The sequence below is a fragment of the Centruroides sculpturatus genome, unplaced genomic scaffold (genome assembly GCF_000671375.1).
Source record: "Centruroides sculpturatus isolate CEXI.00-Female unplaced genomic scaffold, Cexi_2.0 scaffold590, whole genome shotgun sequence".
NCBI lineage: Eukaryota > Metazoa > Arthropoda > Arachnida > Scorpiones > Buthidae > Centruroides > Centruroides sculpturatus.
In genome coordinates this window covers 179,467-204,191 of record NW_019384761.1, presented here as the reverse complement: position 1 = coordinate 204,191, position 24,725 = coordinate 179,467, and the positions used below count along the sequence as shown (strand labels likewise).

The window sequence follows — 24,725 nt, the reverse complement described above, 5'->3', positions numbered from 1 at the left end:
CATGTTTTGAGTCTTTTGCCATTAGTTTGTAGAATGACCATCAAGGCAGCACAACTGTCATCGAGGTATCATATCTGTTTACATCTGAAGCCAAGCATTTGGAAAAGTTGTTATCTTTAAAGAAAGAATAAAATTTTTTCAAATGCTTGGATGTTGAGACTGAAACTTTAAAGCTATAATTATCTTCTTTATTATTTACATACAAAATATTTGTAATAATTTAAATATATTTTTTAAGTCCATATTTTGATATATTAATAGATTGAAAATAATTTCCTAAAATTCATCTTATATTCCATTTATTCCAAATCCTGCTTCTCAAAGCAAGCAGGTTTGATTTTGTGAATATTAATAAATGAATGAAGTCATAGAGTTATTAGACATAGAGAAAAACCAACAGAAAATGCCAGATCATTTCTATAATCAGTTTCCATAGTCTGATACTTTATAAAATTCAAATATTCAAGTGTTTTGATCTTCTATCAACATTTCTGAAGATTTTATTGTGCTTATAAACTAACAAAAAAAATTTTATATCCTTTATATCTTTAATAAAATTACTTAATTTCAAAAAATGATGGTGTATTTATTTATATGAGCAATATGTTAACTTGATATTATGTACAAAATGGACCAAAACATAACTGCATGTAATCTGACTACAAGGTTATCTCAATTAAAGATATCATAAAATAAATGAAATAAAAAGAATAGCTTACCATAAAACAAATCTGGTCTATCTAAGAAATCACTGTCTTGTATGTAAGGTTCAAATTGATCATCAGTATAAAGTTCCATTCCTTCTTCTATTTGTTGAGATTCAACCATGTCCAGCCATTGAGAATTATGCCATCTGAATTTCTCTAATTGTATTCGCTTTGCCCATTCCCGACTTGCTTCCTGCAATAAATAATCACAAATACTTTAATGAAATCAATGAAAGATTGTTTTATTTGAAAAAAGTTATGAATGAAAATTGTTTAGTAACTGTATGAGGAGTAATTTGTATGCAACACAAACATAACTGTTAATACTATAAAATATAAATGAGTACATTCTCATTTAGAATGTTTAAACCATTCATTTTGGTTTAAACATTCTAAATTAACTTAAAATTAAAAATATAAAAAGATAAAGCTATATAACAGTAAGTTAGTGCAATAAAAATCAAACAAAAATACATAAAGAAGTTAAAGTATCCACAAATAAATACTGCCATGTGTATTATGGTCATAATATTAATTAATAAATATATAAAACTTTTACTTACAGCTATAATGTCTAATGTGCTGTCACATACTTTCCTCACTTCTAAATTTTTATCATGCATTAAATCAATTAAATATGCTGGAACTTCTTTGAAAATGTTAAGATAAAATAAATTTTTTCTAAAAGACTTACAAACAACACATATTGAGCAATATCATCAATCTCAGTTCATTATGAATAAGTCTGATCTACAATATAAGAAATAAAAACACTCATTTGAATTACAAAAAGTTGTAAATGATAGCATCAATTTTGAACTCAGCTCTATTAATGTAATAGAAACAGCTATGTTTCTTATTATGCATCTCATGTCAACTAACAGAAAATAAAAACAAAAACAGTATGCAGTAAAAACATCATAACATTATCGATAATATATTTAGTTTCACAGATAATTAACATTAATTTATATATTTTACAATAAAATAATTATTATTTATCCTTTAATTATTGTATGTTATGGACTGGGTAGTTGACTCAAGATATTGTTGCTTTGACAGCAGTGAGAAAAATCTCTGTTGTAATTAAGTATAAGATCATCAATAGAAAAATATTCATTAATATCTTCAAAACTCACAAACTGTGAAAATTGCCTCCAATCTAAACTAGTTTCCATCTGCAAAAATACAAGTCATTTGGTAAGTATACGAATAGATCTACGTGGAGAAAGAATTCCCATGTATTACAAAAAACACATTATTTTCAGAAATAATTTTATACATCTTCAATACGTATTGAATATCTCAGCAAAACAGGCAAGTTCAAAAGGACAGAGAGAGCAAGCAGATGATCACAAGTAAACTGAAAGGGATGTCAAAGTTGTCATTTTAAGGAAGTCATGTTGAAAAAGATGTATTATATACTCTCACCATAAAATTGGTCTCATCTATTTTTTCAGATAATACAGAAATGGAAGCTGTACAAGAAAATAAAACATTCCAAGTTGTACATAATTATACTAAAAATTTCAAATCATCAATATTAGAATAGTAATCTCTATAACACCTTTTATAAAGAATATTTTGCCATTCATGTCTTGACAAAGACTGAAATAAAGAATATATTTTCCAAAGAGAGAAAATAAAGCAAAAATCAGTTATTTAAGCTGAACTTCTATTCAAGAATGAGAAAACATCTATCTATTGGTCCTTCTCCACTATATTGTTTACACATTAGAAATGATGATTATTAGCTTGTTGGTTAATCTGTGGCATTTTAATTCTTTTGTAACAATTATTTTTGTTATAGTATGACATACCTAAAATGTTCTTCTGTCATTGAAAACTGAGAGATAAAGAAAAATAATGTCTTCCAATACTGATAAAAATTTTTTTTATAACTTCTGTTATGTTTATAAAAGAGTTATGTTTATAAAAGAGTGAAATGTGTTTCATTGCATAATAATTGTGTTTGTATAATGACAAAGTTCATTTTTTCTCTTTCTACTTTTCTATTAAGATTGAGAGAAAGCAAAACATTCCTCCTTACAAGTAATACAATAGTTCTACATGTTTATTTCCCTTAATTTCTACCTTATATTAGAGACAGGGACAATTTAACAGCTATGATCTTTGCTGAGGTGAAATCTCCTAGTAGTTTTCCAATTAAAAATAAATTATCTGTGAAAATAATTTAACATAGTGAACAAATCATAGAAAAAAATTAATTAATTAACTGCTATACTTTGTTAAGTTCCAAACTGAAGAAAAATATATTAAACTAAATGTAATGTAACCTCTGAACAGCAGACATCATCGGGACCAAGAAGTTTGCCTGATATTTAGAGATGCCTGCTATCCGAAGTTACATGATGGTGGCTATACTGTATCTTAACCCAGTCATCATATAGTGAAGAATATGATAGATTACAAAAGCATCAAATTTGCATTAGGAATGTGAACATACCAAAAAGTATACATAGCGTACATAATTACAATATATTATATAGTATGTTACTTATCCTTTCAGGTATAAAAATCGAGATTCAATTAAAACAAGAAAACTGAAATGTCTAAGTTACAAAGGCGATTTGCTATCCACTTCAAGGGGTGGGAAATATATTCAGAATTCTTAATTTATAATGTCATTTATAATCTAAGTGACTAATAAAAATCAATACAGGAATTTGTCTGCTTTGTAGTTATCAAGTAGTTATCCACTATAAAGCTGTTCAGATCATAAATGAGAGAATACCAAATATCTTTCCACATTTTACAGTGCCTGGTAAATTGGCTTTGCAATATGACCTCTAAATTTTCACCAAATAAATGTTGTTGTTGTAACTGTTTTAAGTTTTTCTTTCATTACTACTATACTAGGGTTCTTGTTGAATGAATGAATAAATGAATGAATAACTTCAGAAAAGTTTATGGTTTCTTGTACCATAAGCTAGATTCCAACATAAGAAAAAAGTTTAATAATATTAATATGTATGACAATAAATGGTGATTGACAACTTAACTAGATTAGTCTTCTCTAACAGATAAAAAATATTGTTCAACTTTTTATAATCTCCCACCTCCTATTCCTATTTTCAGCCAGTTTTTTCGACACCTATGATCAAGATTTGTCATCTGAAAGAGTATTTGAATTGATTCTCCATTTTAAAATATTCCTTACATAATTAATTCTTTTGGAATATTAAAGGTGGAGGGTTTACGTTTTCATAAGGTAGGTTATGGATGACAAAATCCATTATTTAGAGTGTCTGCTATTTAGAGATAAATATTATAAATGTCCTATTTGAAGGGTCTGTAAATTGTAAAAATGTCCATTAAGTGAGGTGTCCTTTAATGGAGGTTTCACTGTATTTTATATAATTAATATTCTTAATAACTACTTTCAAATTTGCCTTTATTTAAAAGGACTTATCAGACCACAATTTTCAGTTGGAATGTTCACTAAAATTCACTACATATTGGTTTAATAAATCTTTCCAACTGAAAACTGTGGTCTGATAAGTCCTTTAAATAATAGGAAATTTAAAGTAGCTATTAAGAATAGTAATTAAATTAAATATTTAACATCTATCTTTTTTTTGGTTATTTATTAATAAAAAGATCATATTTGTTTAAAGAGTACTAAATGGTAAAAACTATAAAAACGAATAATTCTACGTATTAATTATACTAGATGGATCACTCACACAAAAAGGAAATAAAAGACAGGAAGATATATTTTACAAAAACAAAATTGCAATATACAAATATAGAAAATAAGTCAATCACTATCATAGTGCTGAATGGATACAGACCAAACTCTGTTGCTTGATTAGTGCAATTTATTTATCTTTGAAAGATAAGAAGAAATGCATAGTCATGTATCTGTTTCCTAAAAACAAAAATTGAAATATACGTGTTTTATTATATATATATGTGTGTGTGCATGTATGTTTTTAAATAATTTTATAAATTTTTATAAGAAAAAATACACACAAATTATATTTCTTGATTATTTAATAATTCTAATAAAATTATTAAGTTGTTTGCATTTGAGTGATGAGTCAATGATAACTATTCAAATTTTTCAAGGATCAAATATTTTCAATTCCATAGCAATCTCATGCTTTAATTTAAAAATTATTTTTAAGTACTATTATATTGCAATTTAGAAAAGTCATAATAAGAAAAAATTCAAATATTTCAAAATTTATATAATTACTTTTAAAATTATATTTATACAAACGAAAGGATACGAGTATCTTTAATTATCAAATCTCTGATATTAGAATGCTTTGTCATTTGATGAAATACGTAGACAATCTGTAGTACTATTTCATCATCCTCTTGTTTTGCTAAAAATATACTGGATTTTATAAAATTTAGTTTAAAAATAAATTAATAATAATAAATTTTATAAATTACCATTCAAAAGATCAATAATAGACTTCAAAATTCCAGAATTCACTAAGAGACGAGCACAAGCTTCATCTGTAACTACAGTGCCTATTAATATTACCACTTCTAGAACCATATCATCTTCACAGTTTCCTATAGAATAAATTTATTAGTCATTACAGAATATCAATTATTTTTTGAAATTTTTATACTTTATTACTGAGCTGTAAGCAATATTCAGAAATATTCATAATATGAACTGTTTATTTTGAAAGTGGTGTAAGTCCATTTTTGGAAAAAATTGAAAAATCACATAATTTATGTATAACTTTGTGTGAAGTTTTTATTTATAAACAATTCACACTTAGTATTTTAAAAAACCATACATTTTGATCAATTAAAAATTCATCAGTAAATGACATTGCATAGCCATTGATTACAAAAGTGGTGTAAGTCCATTTTCCACAGTCTGATTAAGCACTTATGGGCTGTCCATGAATTATGTCTGTATTATTTTTGAAATTTTTACTTTCCCCTCTTGTCTAAGTTTCTGTAACCCCTTCCACTTTTCAGATATCCAACATGACTCAACTCTCGTTAAAACTTTCCATCACTTTATAAATGATAGATATCATTAGCAGACAAGAAATTTTAAAATAAATATAATAAAATGCAAAAACTATATAAAATTTATTGAAATAAGCCAGACGTCCACTGAAGCTCAATCTTCCTTGTCCGACTTGTCTTAATCCCATTCCCCCTTCCAGTGTGGACATCATTTATGGACAGCCCGTTATAAGAGAGAAGTAAAACTATGAATTTTACCAACAAAAGCATAATTTGATGAAATGGAAATAGATGAAATGAAAAAAAATTCCACATAACAAGCCTAAATGAAAAGCAGTGTCTAATGACGAGCTCATAATAATGATAAACTTATCAAAAAATAGTTTAACAATAAGTAAATATTTTTAATGTTGAGAATAAACAAAAATATTTTATTTTATTGTTATTATTTATAAACAAAATCAGAATAAAACACAATGTATTTCAAGTGAAATTGAATTTTACATAATTGAAATTTAATGACTTTTATACTTGAATAATTATGAAAGCAATGTAAGTCCATTTATGACCCAGAAAGAATATATTGAGTTAAATATCCACATAAAAGTCTATGTAATCAACTTACATATTTCTAAAGTCATAAAAACATTGCCAAACTTAATATGCTTTATTTATATTTTTGAATTGACTAAAATGCAAACCTTTAAATATTTCAAAATAAGAAAAAATAGACTTACTTCACTTTCAAAATAAATGGCCCATATGTTAATAAAATTTATATTTTTTAATCATACTTAACTTTAAAAAAAAGTTAATAAATTTAAAGAATTTAAATAAAATGTTTGCAATTTAATATTTATATATATAAGAAGGAAATTAGTAGGAAATTTTCTTCAATAGAACTTTTATGAATGAAAGTAATAATTTGGAATTCTAAATTTATGGAATATTTTAAGTAATTAGTAACTGAAGACAGTGCAACCTGTCTCAACAAATTGTATTTGTTATGCTTAATCATCTCTTTAATTACAGAATACCATATAATTACTGATATACAGTATCTTAATACTTTATTTCTTTGATTGTAATATGGCATGGCATTAATTTTAAGATGCATCATAACTTTTAAATTTTAAGTTTTATTTTATTTTACTTTTTTTATGGAAGGGAAAATTGATTTATTTTGTTAAGCAACAACAAGTTAGAAAAGCAATACAAATACCATAAAATGATTAATTTCTTTGCTCTGTTTCTACACTCTTCTGCATGTACAATGCTTTTTTTGTTTTAATACTGCATCACATAATCTTGTAGACAATTCAAATATTAAAAAAAATTCTAATTAAATGCTTGTTATTGGCAAAACTCATTTTCAGTACAGCTGAAAATGTCTATCCTTAGTGCATTACATATCACTTTGTCTATTTGTGATGACTGCTGATAGTTTCTCAGATCACAAATGTAAGATGTTATCAATTATAAGACATACCTCTACTTCAGATACCCAAAATGTGGATTAATCAAGGAAATACAGTATTATATCAGAATTAAAAATATAACTAAAACAACATTTCAACACACTTATCATTATCTTAGCACAAAATAAATATGATTAAATTATTAGTCATAAAATTATAAATATTTCAGCAATAAGTTGACTACAGAGNCCTGTGCGTGTATGTTTTTAAATAATTTTATAAATTTTTATAAGAAAAAATACACACAAATTATATTTCTTGATTATTTAATAATTCTAATAAAATTATTAAGTTGTTTGCATTTGAGTGATGAGTCAATGATAACTATTCAAATTTTTCAAGGATCAAATATTTTCAATTCCATAGCAATCTCATGCTTTAATTTAAAAATTATTTTTAAGTACTATTATATTGCAATTTAGAAAAGTCATAATAAGAAAAAATTCAAATATTTCAAAATTTATATAATTACTTTTAAAATTATATTTATACAAACGAAAGGATACGAGTATCTTTAATTATCAAATCTCTGATATTAGAATGCTTTGTCATTTGATGAAATACGTAGACAATCTGTAGTACTATTTCATCATCCTCTTGTTTTGCTAAAAATATACTGGATTTTATAAAATTTAGTTTAAAAATAAATTAATAATAATAAATTTTATAAATTACCATTCAAAAGATCAATAATAGACTTCAAAATTCCAGAATTCACTAAGAGACGAGCACAAGCTTCATCTGTAACTACAGTGCCTATTAATATTACCACTTCTAGAACCATATCATCTTCACAGTTTCCTATAGAATAAATTTATTAGTCATTAAAGAATATCAATTTTTTTTTGAAATTTTTATACTTTATTACTGAGCTGTAAGCAATATTCAGAAATATTCATAATATGAACTGTTTATTTTGAAAGTGGTGTAAGTCCATTTTTGGAAAAAATTGAAAAATCACATAATTTATGTATAACTTTGTGTGAACTTTTTATTTATAAACAATTCACACTTAGTATTTAAAAAAAACCATACATTTTGATCAATTAAAAATTCATCAGTAAATGACATTGCATAACCATTGATTACAAAAGTGGTGTAAGTCCATTTTCCACAGTCTGATTAAGCACTTATGGGCTTATTATTATGCATGAAATATATAGCATGAATTATGTCTGTATTATTTTTGAAATTTTTACTTTCCCCCTCTTGTCTAAGTTTCTGTAACACCTTCCACTCTTCAGATATCCAACATGACTCAACCCTCGTTAAAACTTTCCATCACTTTATAAATGATAGATATCATTAGCAGACAAGAAATTTTGAAATAAATATAATAAAATGCAAAAACTATATAAAATTTATTGAAATAAGCCAGACGTCCACTGAAGCTCAATCCTCCTTGTCCGACTTGTCTTAATCCCATTCCCCCTTCCAGCGTGGACATCATTTATGGACAGCCCAAGAGAGAAGTAAAACTATGAATTTTACCAACAAAAGCATAATTTGATGAAATGGAAATAAACGAAATGAAAAAAAAAATCCACATAACAAGCCTAAATGAAAAGCAGTGTCTAATGATAAGCTTGTAATAATGATAACCTTAGGGGCCATCCATAAATTACATAAAAGTGATTTTGGCCATTCTAGACCCCCACCCACCCGTGTACAAAACTGTAATATTTTCTCTGATCCCCCATCCCCTTCCGCATCTTACGTAATATTTAGGCATGATTTCATAGAAAAATTTTAACAAAAAAAAATTTTTTTCTGAAACCCTAAAAACGTTAGGTTCAAAATATATAATTATTAATTAGTTAATTAATATGTACTATTATTTATAAAAGACTTTGTGAACAAATTTAAAAATATAAAAATTTAATGAATTCAAATGAACAATTTATTTTAAGAACTTTATTTTTTAATTATTAACAATTTTATTATTATTTTATCATCATCATCATCATCATAACATTCATTTTTAGATTAATTTTAATTTTCACAAAAGAATGCAAAAAACTTTGACAGATCGACAAACTAGTGCACATGTAAACAGAAATGTCATACAAAATATAAAAAAAAGAGAATAGAAACCATATTCCGTTGCCATATTAATTACATCTTGGATAAGGNAAATATTTTATTTTATTGTTATTATTTATAAACAAAATCAGAATAAAACACAATGTATTTCAAGTGAAATTGAATTTTACATAATTGAAATTTAATGACTTTTATACTTGAATAATTATGAAAGCAATATAAGTCCATTTATGACCCAGAAAGAATATATTGAGTTAAATATCCACATAAAAGTCTATGTAATCAACTTACATATTTCTAAAGTCATAAAAACATTGCCAAACTTAATATGCTTTATTTATATTTTTGAATTGACTAAAATGCAAACCTTTAAATATTTCAAAATAAGAAAAAATAGACTTACTTCACTTTCAAAATAAATGGCCCATATGTTAATAAAATTTATATTTTTTAATCATACTTAACTTTAAAAAAAAGTTAATAAATTTAAAGAATTTAAATAAAATGTTTGCAATTTAATATTTATATATATAAGAAGGAAATTAGTAGGAAATTTTCTTCAATAGAACTTTTATGAATGAAAGTAATAATTTGGAATTCTAAATTTATGGAATATTTTAAGTAATTAGTAACTGAAGACAGTGCAACCTGTCTCAACAAATTGTATTTGTTATGCTTAATCATATCTTTAATTACAGAATACCATATAATTACTGATATACAGTATCTTAATACTTTATTTCTTTGATTGTAATATGGCATGGCATTAATTTTAAGATGCATCATAACTTTTAAATTTTAAGTTTTATTTTATTTTACTTTTTTTATGGAAGGGAAAATTGATTTATTTTGTTAAGCAACAACAAGTTAGAAAAGCAATACAAATACCATAAAATGATTAATTTCTTTGCTCTGTTTCTACACTCTTCTGCATGTACAATGCTTTTTTTGTTTTAATACTGCATCACATAATCTTGTAGACAATTCAAATATTAAAAAAAATTCTAATTAAATGCTTGTTATTGGCAAAACTCATTTTCAGTACAGCTGAAAATGTCTATCCTTAGTGCATTACATATCACTTTGTCTATTTGTGATGACTGCTGATAGTTTCTCAGATCACAAATGTAAGATGTTATCAATTATAAGACATACCTCTACTTCAGATACCCAAAATGTGGATTAATCAAGGAAATACAGTATTATATCAGAATTAAAAATATAACTAAAACAACATTTCAACACACTTATCATTATCTTAGCACAAAATAAATATGATTAAATTATTAGTCATAAAATTATAAATATTTCGCTTTTTTGTTATAAGTTATATATAATTACTTTGCAAGAAATTTAAATTATAATAAAAATAATATGGTTACAAAATTGAATTAATAAATTAAAAGATAAAAATAAACATAATTATTAGCAACAACGTAAAACAATATGACATTTTAATTTTTATGAATATTTTATGTTTTATTCTGTTCATTGAAGCTTTGTGCATGTACATACATTTTATTGAATTAAGTTTAGAAATACACATAAGTTATAATTTACCTGGCATCAATTTGTTCTTTAACCAGGGAACTAAATTATATTCTTTTATCAATCTTTCATAATCAAGATCAGGAATGGTAATGTTGCCTAACACTCCTACGCATTCCAAAACGAATTCATCGTTGGTACTTTTTTGTATAGCTTCAGCAAGATTACTAACAAAATCCTAAAAAAATAATTTATCAATTAAAATTATTAAATTGTGAGTATAATATAGACAAATTTTCAATTATTCTGTTTAATCTACATTTTATAATTAATTGATAATACTTTAATACTCATTTAAATATAATATATTAAATATAACAACAATTTTTAAAATATATGAAATTTTCATTCCTTGATAAAGTATAAAACAAACTAAACAGCACAGTAATAAAATAAAACATTTAATAATTTAAATTTCCTTTCGTAAAAACTTCTCGTACATAAAAACAATAATATATTTTGCCTCTGTCAAGAACAACTGCTTTCTTTTATGATGTATTAGCTTGGTTAAAAACTTGACTTAACAATACTTAGAACATCTCATAGACAATCAAACTTGCAGGAGAGACAAGACAGAATCACCCTAAACTTGTTTCTAGATTAAGACTTCCCGTTGAAGTCTAATTGTAGAAATAAGTTGTAATTAGATTTACTTTTGAAATGTAAGGTTTTGAATAATTTCATTTTATCTTGTTTTCAAATTTGAATCTTATTCAAAATAATAATAAATAAATAAATGCATCAAAAGCATTCAAATTTAAGTTTTAAGTTTAAATTTCAAAAGCTGTATATCTTCAAACTGTTTATATCAAATAAAAAAATTTGTGATTTACTATAAAAATACAGTCGACCCCCCTCATAACACTGTTGATAATTCCGTTTTATACAAATTCCATGTTGTACGAGCCACTTAGATTTTACAAATACGTGAGCCATTCACAGCCCAGCACGCGTATTTGTAAAATCTAAGTGACTCGTACAACATGAAATTCATATAAAACAGAATTATCAACAGTGTTATAGGAGGGTCGACTGTAAATGGAAAGTAATTATAACAACTTTATCTGAATTAAAGTTCCAAAATACATATATGACAATAAGAAAATAAACTTGTAAGTTATACATATACATAATAAGGAAACAATAAAAAAATGAAATTCAAGTTCTTATAGATAACTTTTATCAATGTTTATTCAGTGATACACTGCAAAATTTAGACTAATCAAAATATTTTTATTATGTTCCTCAAATACATTATTTTTAATAAAATTCATACAAAATGCTTAACAGTTTCTCTATTATCTTTTAAAATAACAAATATTGCTATTGTTGATAAAACTAAAAATAAGCCTTTCAAAGAAGGGCCTTACTAATCACTTTCAGGACAGTAATAAACAAGTGAAAGTGCAATCAAAAACTCTGACATACAGAATCTGTACAGAATATTTTTCAATATTTAAATCAATTGTAGGCAATTTGATTAACAACTATACCTGTGCATAATTATGGTCAAGTTTGATCTATTGATTGTGAATGTAATATTAAAATAATTTCGAACAAAGCTTGTCAATTAAATGGCTTTGATTTATTTTATTCATTACAAAGGTATCAAAAAATCAATTATAATTATAAAGTAATATAATTTTTGTAATATATTAAAATGTTTAATGATAACCTCATAATATAACAGTTAATTTTATGTATGAAATAGCCAAATGAAAATTTTATCAAAAGTTTTATGTACCTTATTTATGAAATTGCAATACAAAATCAATTTAAAATAATCAATTCCTTTCTTGTCCATATTCTCATAGATTACTGAGAATAATTATATATATATATATATATATATATATATTAGTTTCAAAAAAATTTCTGGCAGCTGTTCTGTCTAACTTTGACATTTCCACAAAATAATTTCACTAATGCATTACACTCCTAAACTAATTTTAATATTTATCTTTCTTACTCAGTTAACAAAATATTACATAATTACATGCTATTCATAACAAATTTTTTTTATTGTTCTAGCAAATATATTTCTAGCAAATGTTTTACATTTGCTAGAAATCTAATGTAAAACAGTTGCAATATATGCAATGAAGATACCAGTGAATAATTTTTGTTGCATTTTTAAACTGCAGTGTTTAAAACATATATTTGTTGATAATACCGCAGTGTTATTAACAAATATATGTTTTAAAGCAGGGGTTGCCAATGTGGTGCCAGTGGCACATTTCAGATCCACCCTCTAAAACATAGTCATGTAAACACAAATATATATATACTTAAATTTTATTTAATTTGATTTTGTTGTTTTGTACAAACTTTTAATTTTCAGTTTTTAGTTATTACATGCATGTATTTATACAAATCTTTAATTTGTATAAATATATGCGAGAGCGCAGACTAGACAGAAAATTTTTATTCAAAACATGAATTTTCAAAGAATAACATCTAAAATGTACACATGAAACATTAAAATTATATATTTTCTTCCAACACTCCATAAAGATCACAGGAAGTGATTGTATCTCTACCCCAGATTCACTTCCTTACAACTGTGACACATTCAGAAGATGTGTCACTTTTGACTATGTATCGTGAACCTAACACTGAAATTTGCCTATTAGATTAATAACTTTTCCAAAAATTGAAAAATGAACTAAGGGGAAAGACCCTCCCAAATAAAAGAGAGAATTGAACGATGACGAGAGTTCACCCATCATCGAGTGTTCGCGACCAGCCTCTACATTCAAGAGGATTCAGCCACACTCTGCCACCTGTACTGTCATTGCCGCTGATCATTACCTAGGCCAACCTATATTTACCAGTCTTTCTGACAATATTCATTTACCTTCCTACCTTTCATCAGAAGGTCTCACATTGAGCAACCTGACATCCTACAAACCAGGAGTCTGTCTACTTATTGCCAATAAGTAAGAAATCTACCCACTATCAAATGAGTCAGCCATCTCCACCTATAAAGCATCCAATCTTCGAGGAAACCCAACAACCACAGGTATTTACCATCTCACACCTAAGAGTAAACTGTCTCTCTCTCGCACTTAATTAAAAACTTCTAAATGATTTGCTATTATAGTTGGAAGTGTATAACCTAATGAGTAAATAAACAGGTATTTGTTTGATTTAACTTGTAGTAGAGTGCATTTCTTCTACTCTGTATCTTAAATGTCCTCCATCCCAAATCTGATCACCTACACATACATCCACTCATGTGAAGCCATAACCTAACGGCCATAGCAGTTTCTGTGTCTTCCCTAAGGACACAGTGGTATCAGTACTGACATGGGAATCACCAATGTGGTGCCGACCCTTTGGTCACACATACATATTTCAAAACATAATTTTTTGTTTATTTATCACAACATTGTGATTTTTTTCAAAAATTAAGCTGTGTCCTCAATGGTTTTTAAAATTTTTATTGCATCCTTAGTAACAAAAAGGTTGCTGACCCATTTTAAAATATCAAAACTATATTTGAATATATAGTTTTATCATTCAGAACTATTAAATGTATTAACTATTCATTTTATCTATCAAATTTATTAAATGTTAATTTAAAAAGGTACAGTAGTTTATTACTTTTGAATGAAATTTTATTAATTGCATTTAATAAAATTACAACATTGCAACTGAAATAAACAAAATATTTTTCTTTTAAGTAAACCAGATTTATTTTATATATTTATCTATATATTTATCTAACTTTATTTTATAACTATATATACACTTAAATTCACTGTTAATTTGATAAAGATTAAATTGTGTGTGTTCATTAAAAATTTATTAAGGATAGATTTAAAAGCAATTTCAATTTTATATAGTGATAATAAAAATTTATGTATTTATTTACATAAATTTTCAGTAAATATTTTAGTTTAAATACAAAATTTTATATAATCAATAATGTTCTATTCACATAAAAGTGAATTAAAAAATTTCAAAATTATTTTTATCTTTTAGAGTAAAACAAGAAAATGTATTCATTTTCAAAATAAATTTAATTAATAAAAATTTACTCACTAAAAAGAGAGCTTTTGTTGGTCCATCATGTTGAGAAATATTCCTAATCATTTTCATCACCAAAGGATCTTGAAAATGAAATGCTCGTTTCATTAAAAGCTTTAATCCATTTCCTTCACAAATTAATTGTGCATTTCTCTTATTAGCAGCCAAGTTGATACATAGTGCAATTAATTCAAGAAGTATTCTTTCTTCTGGAGATTCTAATATATGCTTCATAACCTTAAAAAACAATTAATTATAAGTTCATGTATTTATAATAAAATAAAAAGTTAGATACATTAGAATCATTTTTATTAAAGTCCAAAAATTTTTCAACAATTTTTAATTCAAGTAATGCAAATAGACTTTCTATATATTAATTAAGTTAACATTAGAGAGCTTAAAAGTTCAAACATATTGCAATACAATTCTGTTAAAATAATATCTAAAAAAATAATAGGTATCCTCTAATTCTTGTGCACTTCTTTTTCTTGATGTAACAAGTTCCTAAAAAAGGTTCTCATACAATTATAAGTATTATAAAAATGTCCATGTTTTTTTCATACAATATGTTATCTTATTTAAACTTCAATTTTTACCATTTTATGTTTAATAAAAATATGTTTTTGTTCATAATAAGTATATTTTCATTTTGATGGCTTACCTACATGTAAGAATAAATAAAAATAAACATTTATATTACATTTAAAAAAATTTTATTTTATTTCTAAAACTTTTCTTATTTTAATCAAATTTGTTTTTACATTTACACAAGAATTTATTTGAAACTATTGTAATATAAAGTTATTGTGAATACAAAAATACCTGATTACAATATAAATAAAAAAGTTAATGCTCTTTTTTTGATTAATATCTGAATTTTTAACACTTTACAGAATGATGTTATTAGATTTTTAAGAATAATATGAATCAGCGTGTTTATCATTCAGATTTAAACTTCTGTTGCATTAATATCCCACTAGAATTATACAGAAGAATTATTCTGTATGAATAAATGCCTCATGTAAGTGAATGCAAGTCTAATTCTGATAGATTACTAAAAATAAGTTTTATCATGAAGTAGATAAATATAAATATTTATAAAACTTTTCATGATTTTTCTCAAATTTATTAATAAGATAATCTACTCAAATGATAAAAAAATTATGTCAAAAAATTATATTAAACTGAACTGAATCTTTATTTATAACAACTTTTTTATTTACACAGATGAAATTTAGTTTGTTAAATGTTTTATAAAGAAAACAATATACTCACAATTGGAATGCAATCTGTATATGTAAACATAGATTTACATCGATCATCCATACTAATATGATTTAGTATACATAGAACAACAGTTTGATGTCTTTCAACATCTATAAGGAAATAAATTATGATGGCAATATTATTTCAAAAACATACACATAGGAAAACATGTAGTACAATCTTTATTACTATAACAAAATTTTTGCTGTTAATTTGTTTTATTTAATAATTAAATTACACATACATTAAATATTTAATATTACTAAGTTTATATTTAATATATATATAGTGTAAACTTACTAATCAAGTTTACAAGTTTCGGCAACAAGCCAATCTTCACCATTGAATTTCGTAAATCTAAATCAAAGGAGAGATTAAGCAGGAGACGAAGAGTTATGTTTAATAAATCTTGATGTTCATTTGGCACCAACCGTGCCACTTTTTCTACGATACAGTGTTCTGCCTAATCAAAAATAAAATTATATAAATATTTTTAACTGTATGCAAATTTTATTTCAATTACATTTATCTAGTAATTCAAAATAAATTCTTTAATAACTTTTAATAATATTTATCATTTATTTGTTTTAGAAAAAATTATGAAATTTATTTCAATTCACTTTATGTCTTTACTTTATAACAGGTTTTAATTCAAAATAAAAAGTTTATTTAAATTCTATGTCTTGAATATTATTTTCTCTTTGTTTCATTATACTGTCATAGAATTCACTGAGTAAAATTTTTTTAGGTTTAATTGCTATTATTATTCTAAGAACATAAGCAATTTCTCAATTAATTATTCTTGTCTGTATCTATTTGATCATATCTATTTTAAAAAAATAATTTTATGTTACTTTCTTACTCATCATTGTCTTCTTGTCTATCATTTAGACATTTAATTATTGTATTGAAAAGTTATAAAGCTATACGAGCCAAATAACTTAATATTACTCGAAGTATATAGCTTAAGATATAATTCTATAGAAATTTACCTAGTTCAAATCTTTCAAACATTTTACAAGAAAAAAAATATATTTTTTATTTATGGATTTTGATTTTAGTCAATATTATTCTGCTTGTCTTATATTAGCTAAATTATATTCATAACTTTCTTTCTATACATATCATGTTTGTGAAAATAATTTACATAAAACAAGTCTGTCCCTCTATATCTGTTAAAAACATCAATATGTAACAGTTGATCATAATATTTATATAAAAATTATTGATTATGTTAACTTAAAATATAATTAAGGATTTTTTTATAATGTTTAGTATAAATTATTAAAATAAGTCTACAATAAAATAATTTATAAAGTAAAAACTTTTTCATGAATAATATGTATTTTATTATTTGTTTATAAATGATTTAAATATTTTTCTGTACGAAAACTTCATTATAAAACAGATAAATCTTTATATTAAAATATGAATGGTATTTTTTAAATAAGGTCTGTTTTTTAATAAGAAAAATAATACTGTAAATATCATTAAAATATGTTTTTTTTCCATATTCTACATATTTTTATCTACTTTTCTACATAATTTCCATTTTTGTTCAAACAACTTTTTGAATTCCAACTTCAAAGAAATCTACCGCCTGCTGCCGGAAGACAGTAGGCCATGCTGCTTGTTTTGTATGGCACACCGGAGTTTTCTCAAGGTCACACAATACGTATCAGAATTGATTGTTGTGCCTCTTGGCATAAAATCCATTAACAAAATCTCTTTCCTGTCCCAAAAGACAATTGCTGTGATCTTTCGTGTTGAAATCGAATAACAGATCGTATCTCACAGGCAACTCAATTTTCTTAAATTTTATAAACTTCTACAGCTCAGCACACAGACAGACGATATGGCTGCAAATGGCATCTAAATGCACACAAAGCAAGCTGGGAGCAGATGTTCATGCACACTACTGTAATCACACGTTATTCTCACTCTCATTCATAAATGGACCTTATTTAAAAAATAGCCTTCGTACACTCTAATTCAATAGATATAAAATATGTTACCATCTCATTTTTATTTTCTACAAATATGGAAAGTTTTTTCAGAAAAGAGACAACAAGAATAAGTAATTCGGGAAGATCTCGATCTAAACTTCGAATCAACAGTGGAACTACTCCCTTATTCACCATTTTCAACTCCACTTTTGTGTCTTCAGCAATGTTCAAAAGAAGATAATATGAAACTAAAAAATTTAAGCATAATCAATCAATTTGAAATTTACTAATTTTTAGAAAAATATCTATACAAATAATATATTTTTATATTGCAAAATAAACTATTTTTTAAATCAGTTTCAATATTAATTAATAAGTTGATTAAACTATATACTCCTAATATACTATTTGTGACTAGTTTTTTTAATAAGAATTAACAATAGGCAGTAGGTTGAACTTAAATGTTGAATTCTGATTATATAGAAATGTTAAAAGCCAAACTAAACACACAAAAAATTTAAATTACTAATCATATACAATAAGAGTTTTATTTATTATTTACTATATTAATTCTTTATAATAAATGCATTAATGATTTCTCATTCTAATTACAGTAATAATGAACATAAAATATTATTTTCGTTTTCACAAAATGTATGCTATTTAATAGAAATATTGATGATAAAAACTTCTGATAAAATATGTAATTTCAAGAATAAAATATTTGATAGTATGATTGACACACAATTTTTATATATATATGATTGAGACTAGCATATCAAAGACTTGAAAATAAATTTATTCTCAAATTTAGCATAGGCAATAATTAATTTATTTTTCAAATTTTATTTAAATTTTGTTAAACTGATAATACATCTAAATATTTGATCATTAATTGTGCATATGTTATGATGTGTGTCATTCCAAAGAGTGTTTTTAATCCACTTTTATTTAAGTTTCAGTATTCGATAGTCTTTTAAAGATTTAAACTCGACAACACCTAATATTGATTTATAAACCAACAAGTAGAATGCTATAAGCCAGTTTTTGAATAATAAAATTATTCAAAAACTTTTTATTTTATTATGATAGTTCTTTACACTAGTAATCAGACAGCAAAACTTTTAAAAAGAGGATAAGACAGTTTGGAATGATATGCCTCGTATACAGTATATGAACTGAATAACTTAATATCCTAATAATTGAATTTCATTATTATCTTAAAGAAAGTTATTAAACATAATACGTATTTGTATAACAAACATACATTATGTTCAGCATGTTTCTCTGTATTTATTTATGGAAATTATCCAAATTATTTAATGCATAAAATTCTTAAATAATTGAAGAAATATTAAATAAATTAACATTGATAATAATGAAAAACTCCATACAAATATTAAAAATTATAAATAAAAATATTAACATAAACTATTTCTATTAAAATCTTACCTCTTAAAAGCTGATCTTGTTTTCTTACTAAACTTTGATATTTTTTAATACTTTTTTCATAATCTTTTTTTGCAGCTAAATTATCTTTTTCAGCTTCAAGTATAAATTTATTAAGAAAAATAATGTCTTTTTTCAAATTTTCCTATCATATAATTAAAATACAAAAGCTAACAGTACACTTTTTTTGCTTTTATTATATGCTTTTTAGTGTCTGTCTAAATAAAATCTTGTAACTCAATTTTTACTGACTTCTCAATTTCCAATCTAGTTGAAACTTTGCATACATACCGCATTTACTCACACATAAGACAAGGTTTTTATTCATTTATCACAGCTTCAAACTCCTAGGTCATCCTATACGCATGAGCAAAGATTCTTTGCAAGTTTGCAAATAATTTTTGTAAACCATGTATTTGCATTTTTACCAGATGCTCACCCTCTTGTATTTAAAAACATAAGTATTTTATCTAGGTCGTTTGAATCGTTCTTGTATATTGTCAGGAGTAAAGATGAATAGCAATAGGAAAAGCAAAGCTTTTGAATTGAATTACAGATTGAAATCCCAAAATCACACAGGAACATGATATAAGTTTTAATCCATTCCCATGTGAAAACAAACGATTATTCGGAAATCACAATTCAAAGAAACTCATAAGTGTAATCAATGGAGAGTGGATTCAACTGTTAAGAATTGGCAAAAAAGGATTCCAATTATCCGGCTTTACATGAACAAATTATGTCGTCGATTTTACAAGATTTTTCCTTAAAGTTTAAAATGCCAGTAATTTTTGCAGGATAATGTGTACTTTTATGTTTATTTGATATTTTACTTGTGATTAAACAAAATAAAATTAAAATTGTATTAATAAATCTAATTTTCTTTATTTCGATCTTTAAAGTCACACCTCGTCTTATATGCGAGGTCATCTTATATGCAAGTAAATATGGTATGTATTCCCAATGACAATAAAAAGAAAAAAAAATGTAGAGTTTGCAAACATTTTGTCAAAACTTAATGTAATCTCACAGAGAATAATATATGTTAAATGAAGTCTTGTGACCTCATGCCCATAGGCTTTCCATATCTGGTCTCGACTTTCATCTATCTAACACTATTCTTGAAGTTAAGGAAGGACAGGTGGATAGATGACAGTGGGAATTTGAGGCCTAATTAAATGCTAAACCTAGAAAAATTTTGATAATTCAGGGTTATATATATAAAATTAGAAAGTAGAAAATAAAAAATATTTTTAAAATTTTAAAGAAATGCTTTAACCTCCAAATAGTGGACACTGTCAGGACCAAAAAGTTTTTCCACTATTTAGAGGTATGTGCCGGCAGCCATATTGTACTTTAACCTGGTCATTATAAAGTGAAGAATACAATGGATTACAAAAACATCAAATTTGCATTAGGAATGTGAAATTACCAAAAAGTATACATAGCATACATAATTAAAATATATATACAGTATATTATTTTATATTATTTATCTTTTCAGCTGTAAAAATCACATTTTAATTGAATTCTAAATAGCAAACAGATTGTATAGGATATTTTAATTAAATGGATATAAAAATTATGGCAAAATGTAAACATTGATTCATGGATTAAGATATGCATTGATTAATTAATTATTAATTCATCAAAAATGACCTGAGCAAAAGTAATAAAAAAGAAAAATGAAACTCTTACTATGAACAAAAGGGTTTAGGAGATGAGCATTCGAATGTCAAGTTACAAAGGCGATTTGCTAGCCACTTCAAAGGGTAAAAAATGTATTTGGTATTCTTGCATTTATAATGTCATTTATGATCTAAGCAACTAATAAAAACCAATATGATAATTTGTCTGCTTTGTAGTTATTGAGTAGAAGTAATTTTTCAAACATTTTTTCTTTTTTTCCAATAAATGAGTTATTAAAAATTACTTTAGCCACCACAAAGCTGTTAAGATCATAAATTATGTCATAAATTCAATAAAACTGAATATCTTCCTACAATTTAAAGTGATCAGCAAATTGCCTTCATAACACGATCTTTAAACTTTCACCAAATAAATACTGTAGTCTTGACCTTAAAACTGTTTCTTTTTCATTACTACTGTACTAAGATTCTTGTCAAATAAATAAATAACTAAGGAAAAGTTTATAGTTTCTTGGTACTGTAAGCTTAATTCCAACAATAAGTCATAAGTTTATTAATAATATTAATATGTATGACGATAAATGATGATTGACAACTTAACCAGATTAATCTTCTCTAACAGATATTGAATATTGTTCAGCTTTTTACAATCTGTCCTCCTCTGCTATTCCTATTTTTAGCCATTCTTTATTTACCCAGTCTTTATTTATTTAGCCACCTATGATCAAAATTCATAGGTGAACTAATTCTTTGTTTTAGTTTTAAAATATTTTGTATATAATTAATTATTTCAGAATATTGAAGGTGGGGCTTTCTGTTTTTGTAAGATAGGTTATGGACAATGGCATCTGTTATTTAGAGTGTCTGCTATTTAGAGGTAAATATAATAGATGTCCTATTTGAAGGAGGAAGTTACAAAGGAGTATAAGAAGTTGACCATCAGCAGCCGGCTCTGCTGAGTAGCTTGTTTGGCAACCAAGTTATTGTATGGCAACTGGGGCATAAAAGAGTTCAAAATTTTGTTCATAAACCGAATNTAAAAAGTTAGATACATTAGAATCATTTTTATTAAAGTCCAAAAATTTTTCAACAATTTTTAATTCAAGTAATGCAAATAGACTTTCTATATATTAATTAAGTTAACATTAGAGAGCTTAAAAGTTCAAACATATTGCAATACAATTCTGTTAAAATAATATCTAAAAAAATAATAGGTATCCTCTAATTCTTGTGCACTTCTTTTTCTTGATGTAACAAGTTCCTAAAAAAGGTTCTCATACAATTATAAGTATTATAAAAATGTCCATGTTTTTTTCATACAATATGTTATCTTATTTAAACTTCAATTTTTACCATTTTATGTTTAATAAAAATATGTTTTTGTTCATAATAAGTATATTTTCATTTTGATGGCTTACCTACATGTAAGAATAAATAAAAATAAACATTTATATTACATTTAAAAAAATTTTATTTTATTTCTAAAACTTTTCTTATTTTAATCAAATTTGTTTTTACATTTACACAAGAATTTATTTGAAACTATTGTAATATAAAGTTATTGTGAATACAAAAATACCTGATTACAATATAAATAAAAAAGTTAATGCTCTTTTTTTGATTAATATCTGAATTTTTAACACTTTACAGAATGATGTTATTAGATTTTTAAGAATAATATGAATCAGCGTGTTTATCATTCAGATTTAAACTTCTGTTGCATTAATATCCCACTAGAATTATACAGAAGAATTATTCTGTATGAATAAATGCCTCATGTAAGTGAATGCAAGTCTAATTCTGATAGATTACTAAAAATAAGTTTTATCATGAAGTAGATAAATATAAATATTTATAAAACTTTTCATGATTTTTCTCAAATTTATTAATAAGATAATCTACTCAAATGATAAAAAAATTATGTCAAAAAATTATATTAAACTGAACTGAATCTTTATTTATAACAACTTTTTTATTTACACAGATGAAATTTAGTTTGTTAAATGTTTTATAAAGAAAACAATATACTTACAATTGGAATGCAATCTGTATATGTAAACATAGATTTACATCGATCATCCATACTAATATGATTTAGTATACATAGAACAACAGTTTGATGTCTTTCAACATCTATAAGGAAATAAATTATGATGGCAATATTATTTCAAAAACATACACATAAGAAAACATGTAGTACAATCTTTATTACTATAACAAAATTTTTGCTGTTAATTTGTTTTATTTAATAATTAAATTACACATACATTAAATATTTAATATTACTAAGTTTATATTTAATATATATATAGTGTAAACTTACTAATCAAGTTTACAAGTTTCGGCAACAAGCCAATCTTCACCATTGAATTTCGTAAATCTAAATCAAAGGAGAGATTAAGCAGGAGACGAAGAGTTATGTTTAATAAATCTTGATGTTCATTTGGCACCAACCGTGCCACTTTTTCTACGATACAGTGTTCTGCCTAATCAAAAATAAAATTATATAAATATTTTTAACTGTATGCAAATTTTATTTCAATTACATCTATCTAGTAATTCAAAATAAATTCTTTAATAACTTTTAATAATATTTATCATTTATTTGTTTTAGAAAAAATTATGAAATTTATTTCAATTCACTTTATGTCTTTACTTTATAACAGGTTTTAATTCAAAATAAAAAGTTTATTTAAATTCTATGTCTTGAATATTATTTTCTCTTTGTTTCATTATACTGTCATAGAATTCACTGAGTAAAATTTTTTTAGGTTTAATTGCTATTATTATTCTAAGAACATAAGCAATTTCTCAATTAATTATTCTTGTCTGTATCTATTTGATCATATCTATTTTAAAAAAATAATTTTTACTTTCTTACTCATCATTGTCTTCTTGTCTATCATTTAGACATTTAATTATTGTATTGAAAAGTTATAAAGCTATACGAGCCAAATAACTTAATATTACTCGAAGTATATAGCTTAAGACATAATTCTATAGAACTTTATCTAGTTCAAATAGTGAAGATCTTATTGACAAAATCTTATAGAATGTTCCTTCCCAACTCCGCCTCGTTGAGTTGGTTTCTTGTATATCACGACTCGATGTAGTGAATCAGGTTCGTCGGAAAGTACACCTCCACACTCAAATTGAATATATATATATATAGTTTATTTACAGTTGTACAAGTTATAAACGTAGCATATGTACAGGAAGATCATGCGTGGTGAATTCACGTGCCAGATTGGCGTCTGGAAACTAATACTCTTGGGAGAGACCTCAGTCAGCTTTCGGAGTCGGCTCAACTGCACGGTCGGTCCGGTCTCAGCACTAACCCGTCCCTGAGAAGATTAACAGAGGAGAACACTCTCTCTTTACGCTCAGCGGGCTTCCCAAGTGCCTGAGACTACCGTGTACCAGTCTCTTGCCCTTCTCTCCTTTCCTCTCGTTCGGCCCGCAATTTAAGGGTTTTTGGACGGGGACTTCCGACCAATCACAATCCCTTTTCTTTGCCCGAACAGCTTACACTCGGGTCCGCCGTCATCCGACGAGAGTGAAGCTCACACAAACGTCCGCCACTTGTTTACGTTCGTTCGTTTACAATATGGCAATTGTACTACCGTCTCACTGCAGGTGGGT

General features: G+C 25.4%; 1 protein-coding gene across 1 annotated transcript in view; it reads right to left on the bottom strand.

Moving 5' to 3' along the window:
• LOC111628800 (kinesin-associated protein 3-like) overlaps positions 1–24,725 on the bottom strand; it is a 103,901-nt gene that overhangs the window by 23,917 nt on the left and 55,259 nt on the right. The window contains exons 9-18 of the mRNA XM_023372645.1: positions 19,438–19,536; positions 18,055–18,233; positions 16,340–16,502; positions 16,049–16,149; positions 14,789–15,010; positions 10,754–10,919; positions 7,826–7,951; positions 7,657–7,755; positions 1,271–1,356; positions 720–900 (exon numbers count right to left, since the gene is read on the bottom strand). Coding sequence (XP_023228413.1) covers positions 720–900; positions 1,271–1,356; positions 7,657–7,755; positions 7,826–7,951; positions 10,754–10,919; positions 14,789–15,010; positions 16,049–16,149; positions 16,340–16,502; positions 18,055–18,233; positions 19,438–19,536 — 1,422 coding nt within the window. The remainder of the gene's footprint in view (positions 1–719; positions 901–1,270; positions 1,357–7,656; positions 7,756–7,825; positions 7,952–10,753; positions 10,920–14,788; positions 15,011–16,048; positions 16,150–16,339; positions 16,503–18,054; positions 18,234–19,437; positions 19,537–24,725) is intronic.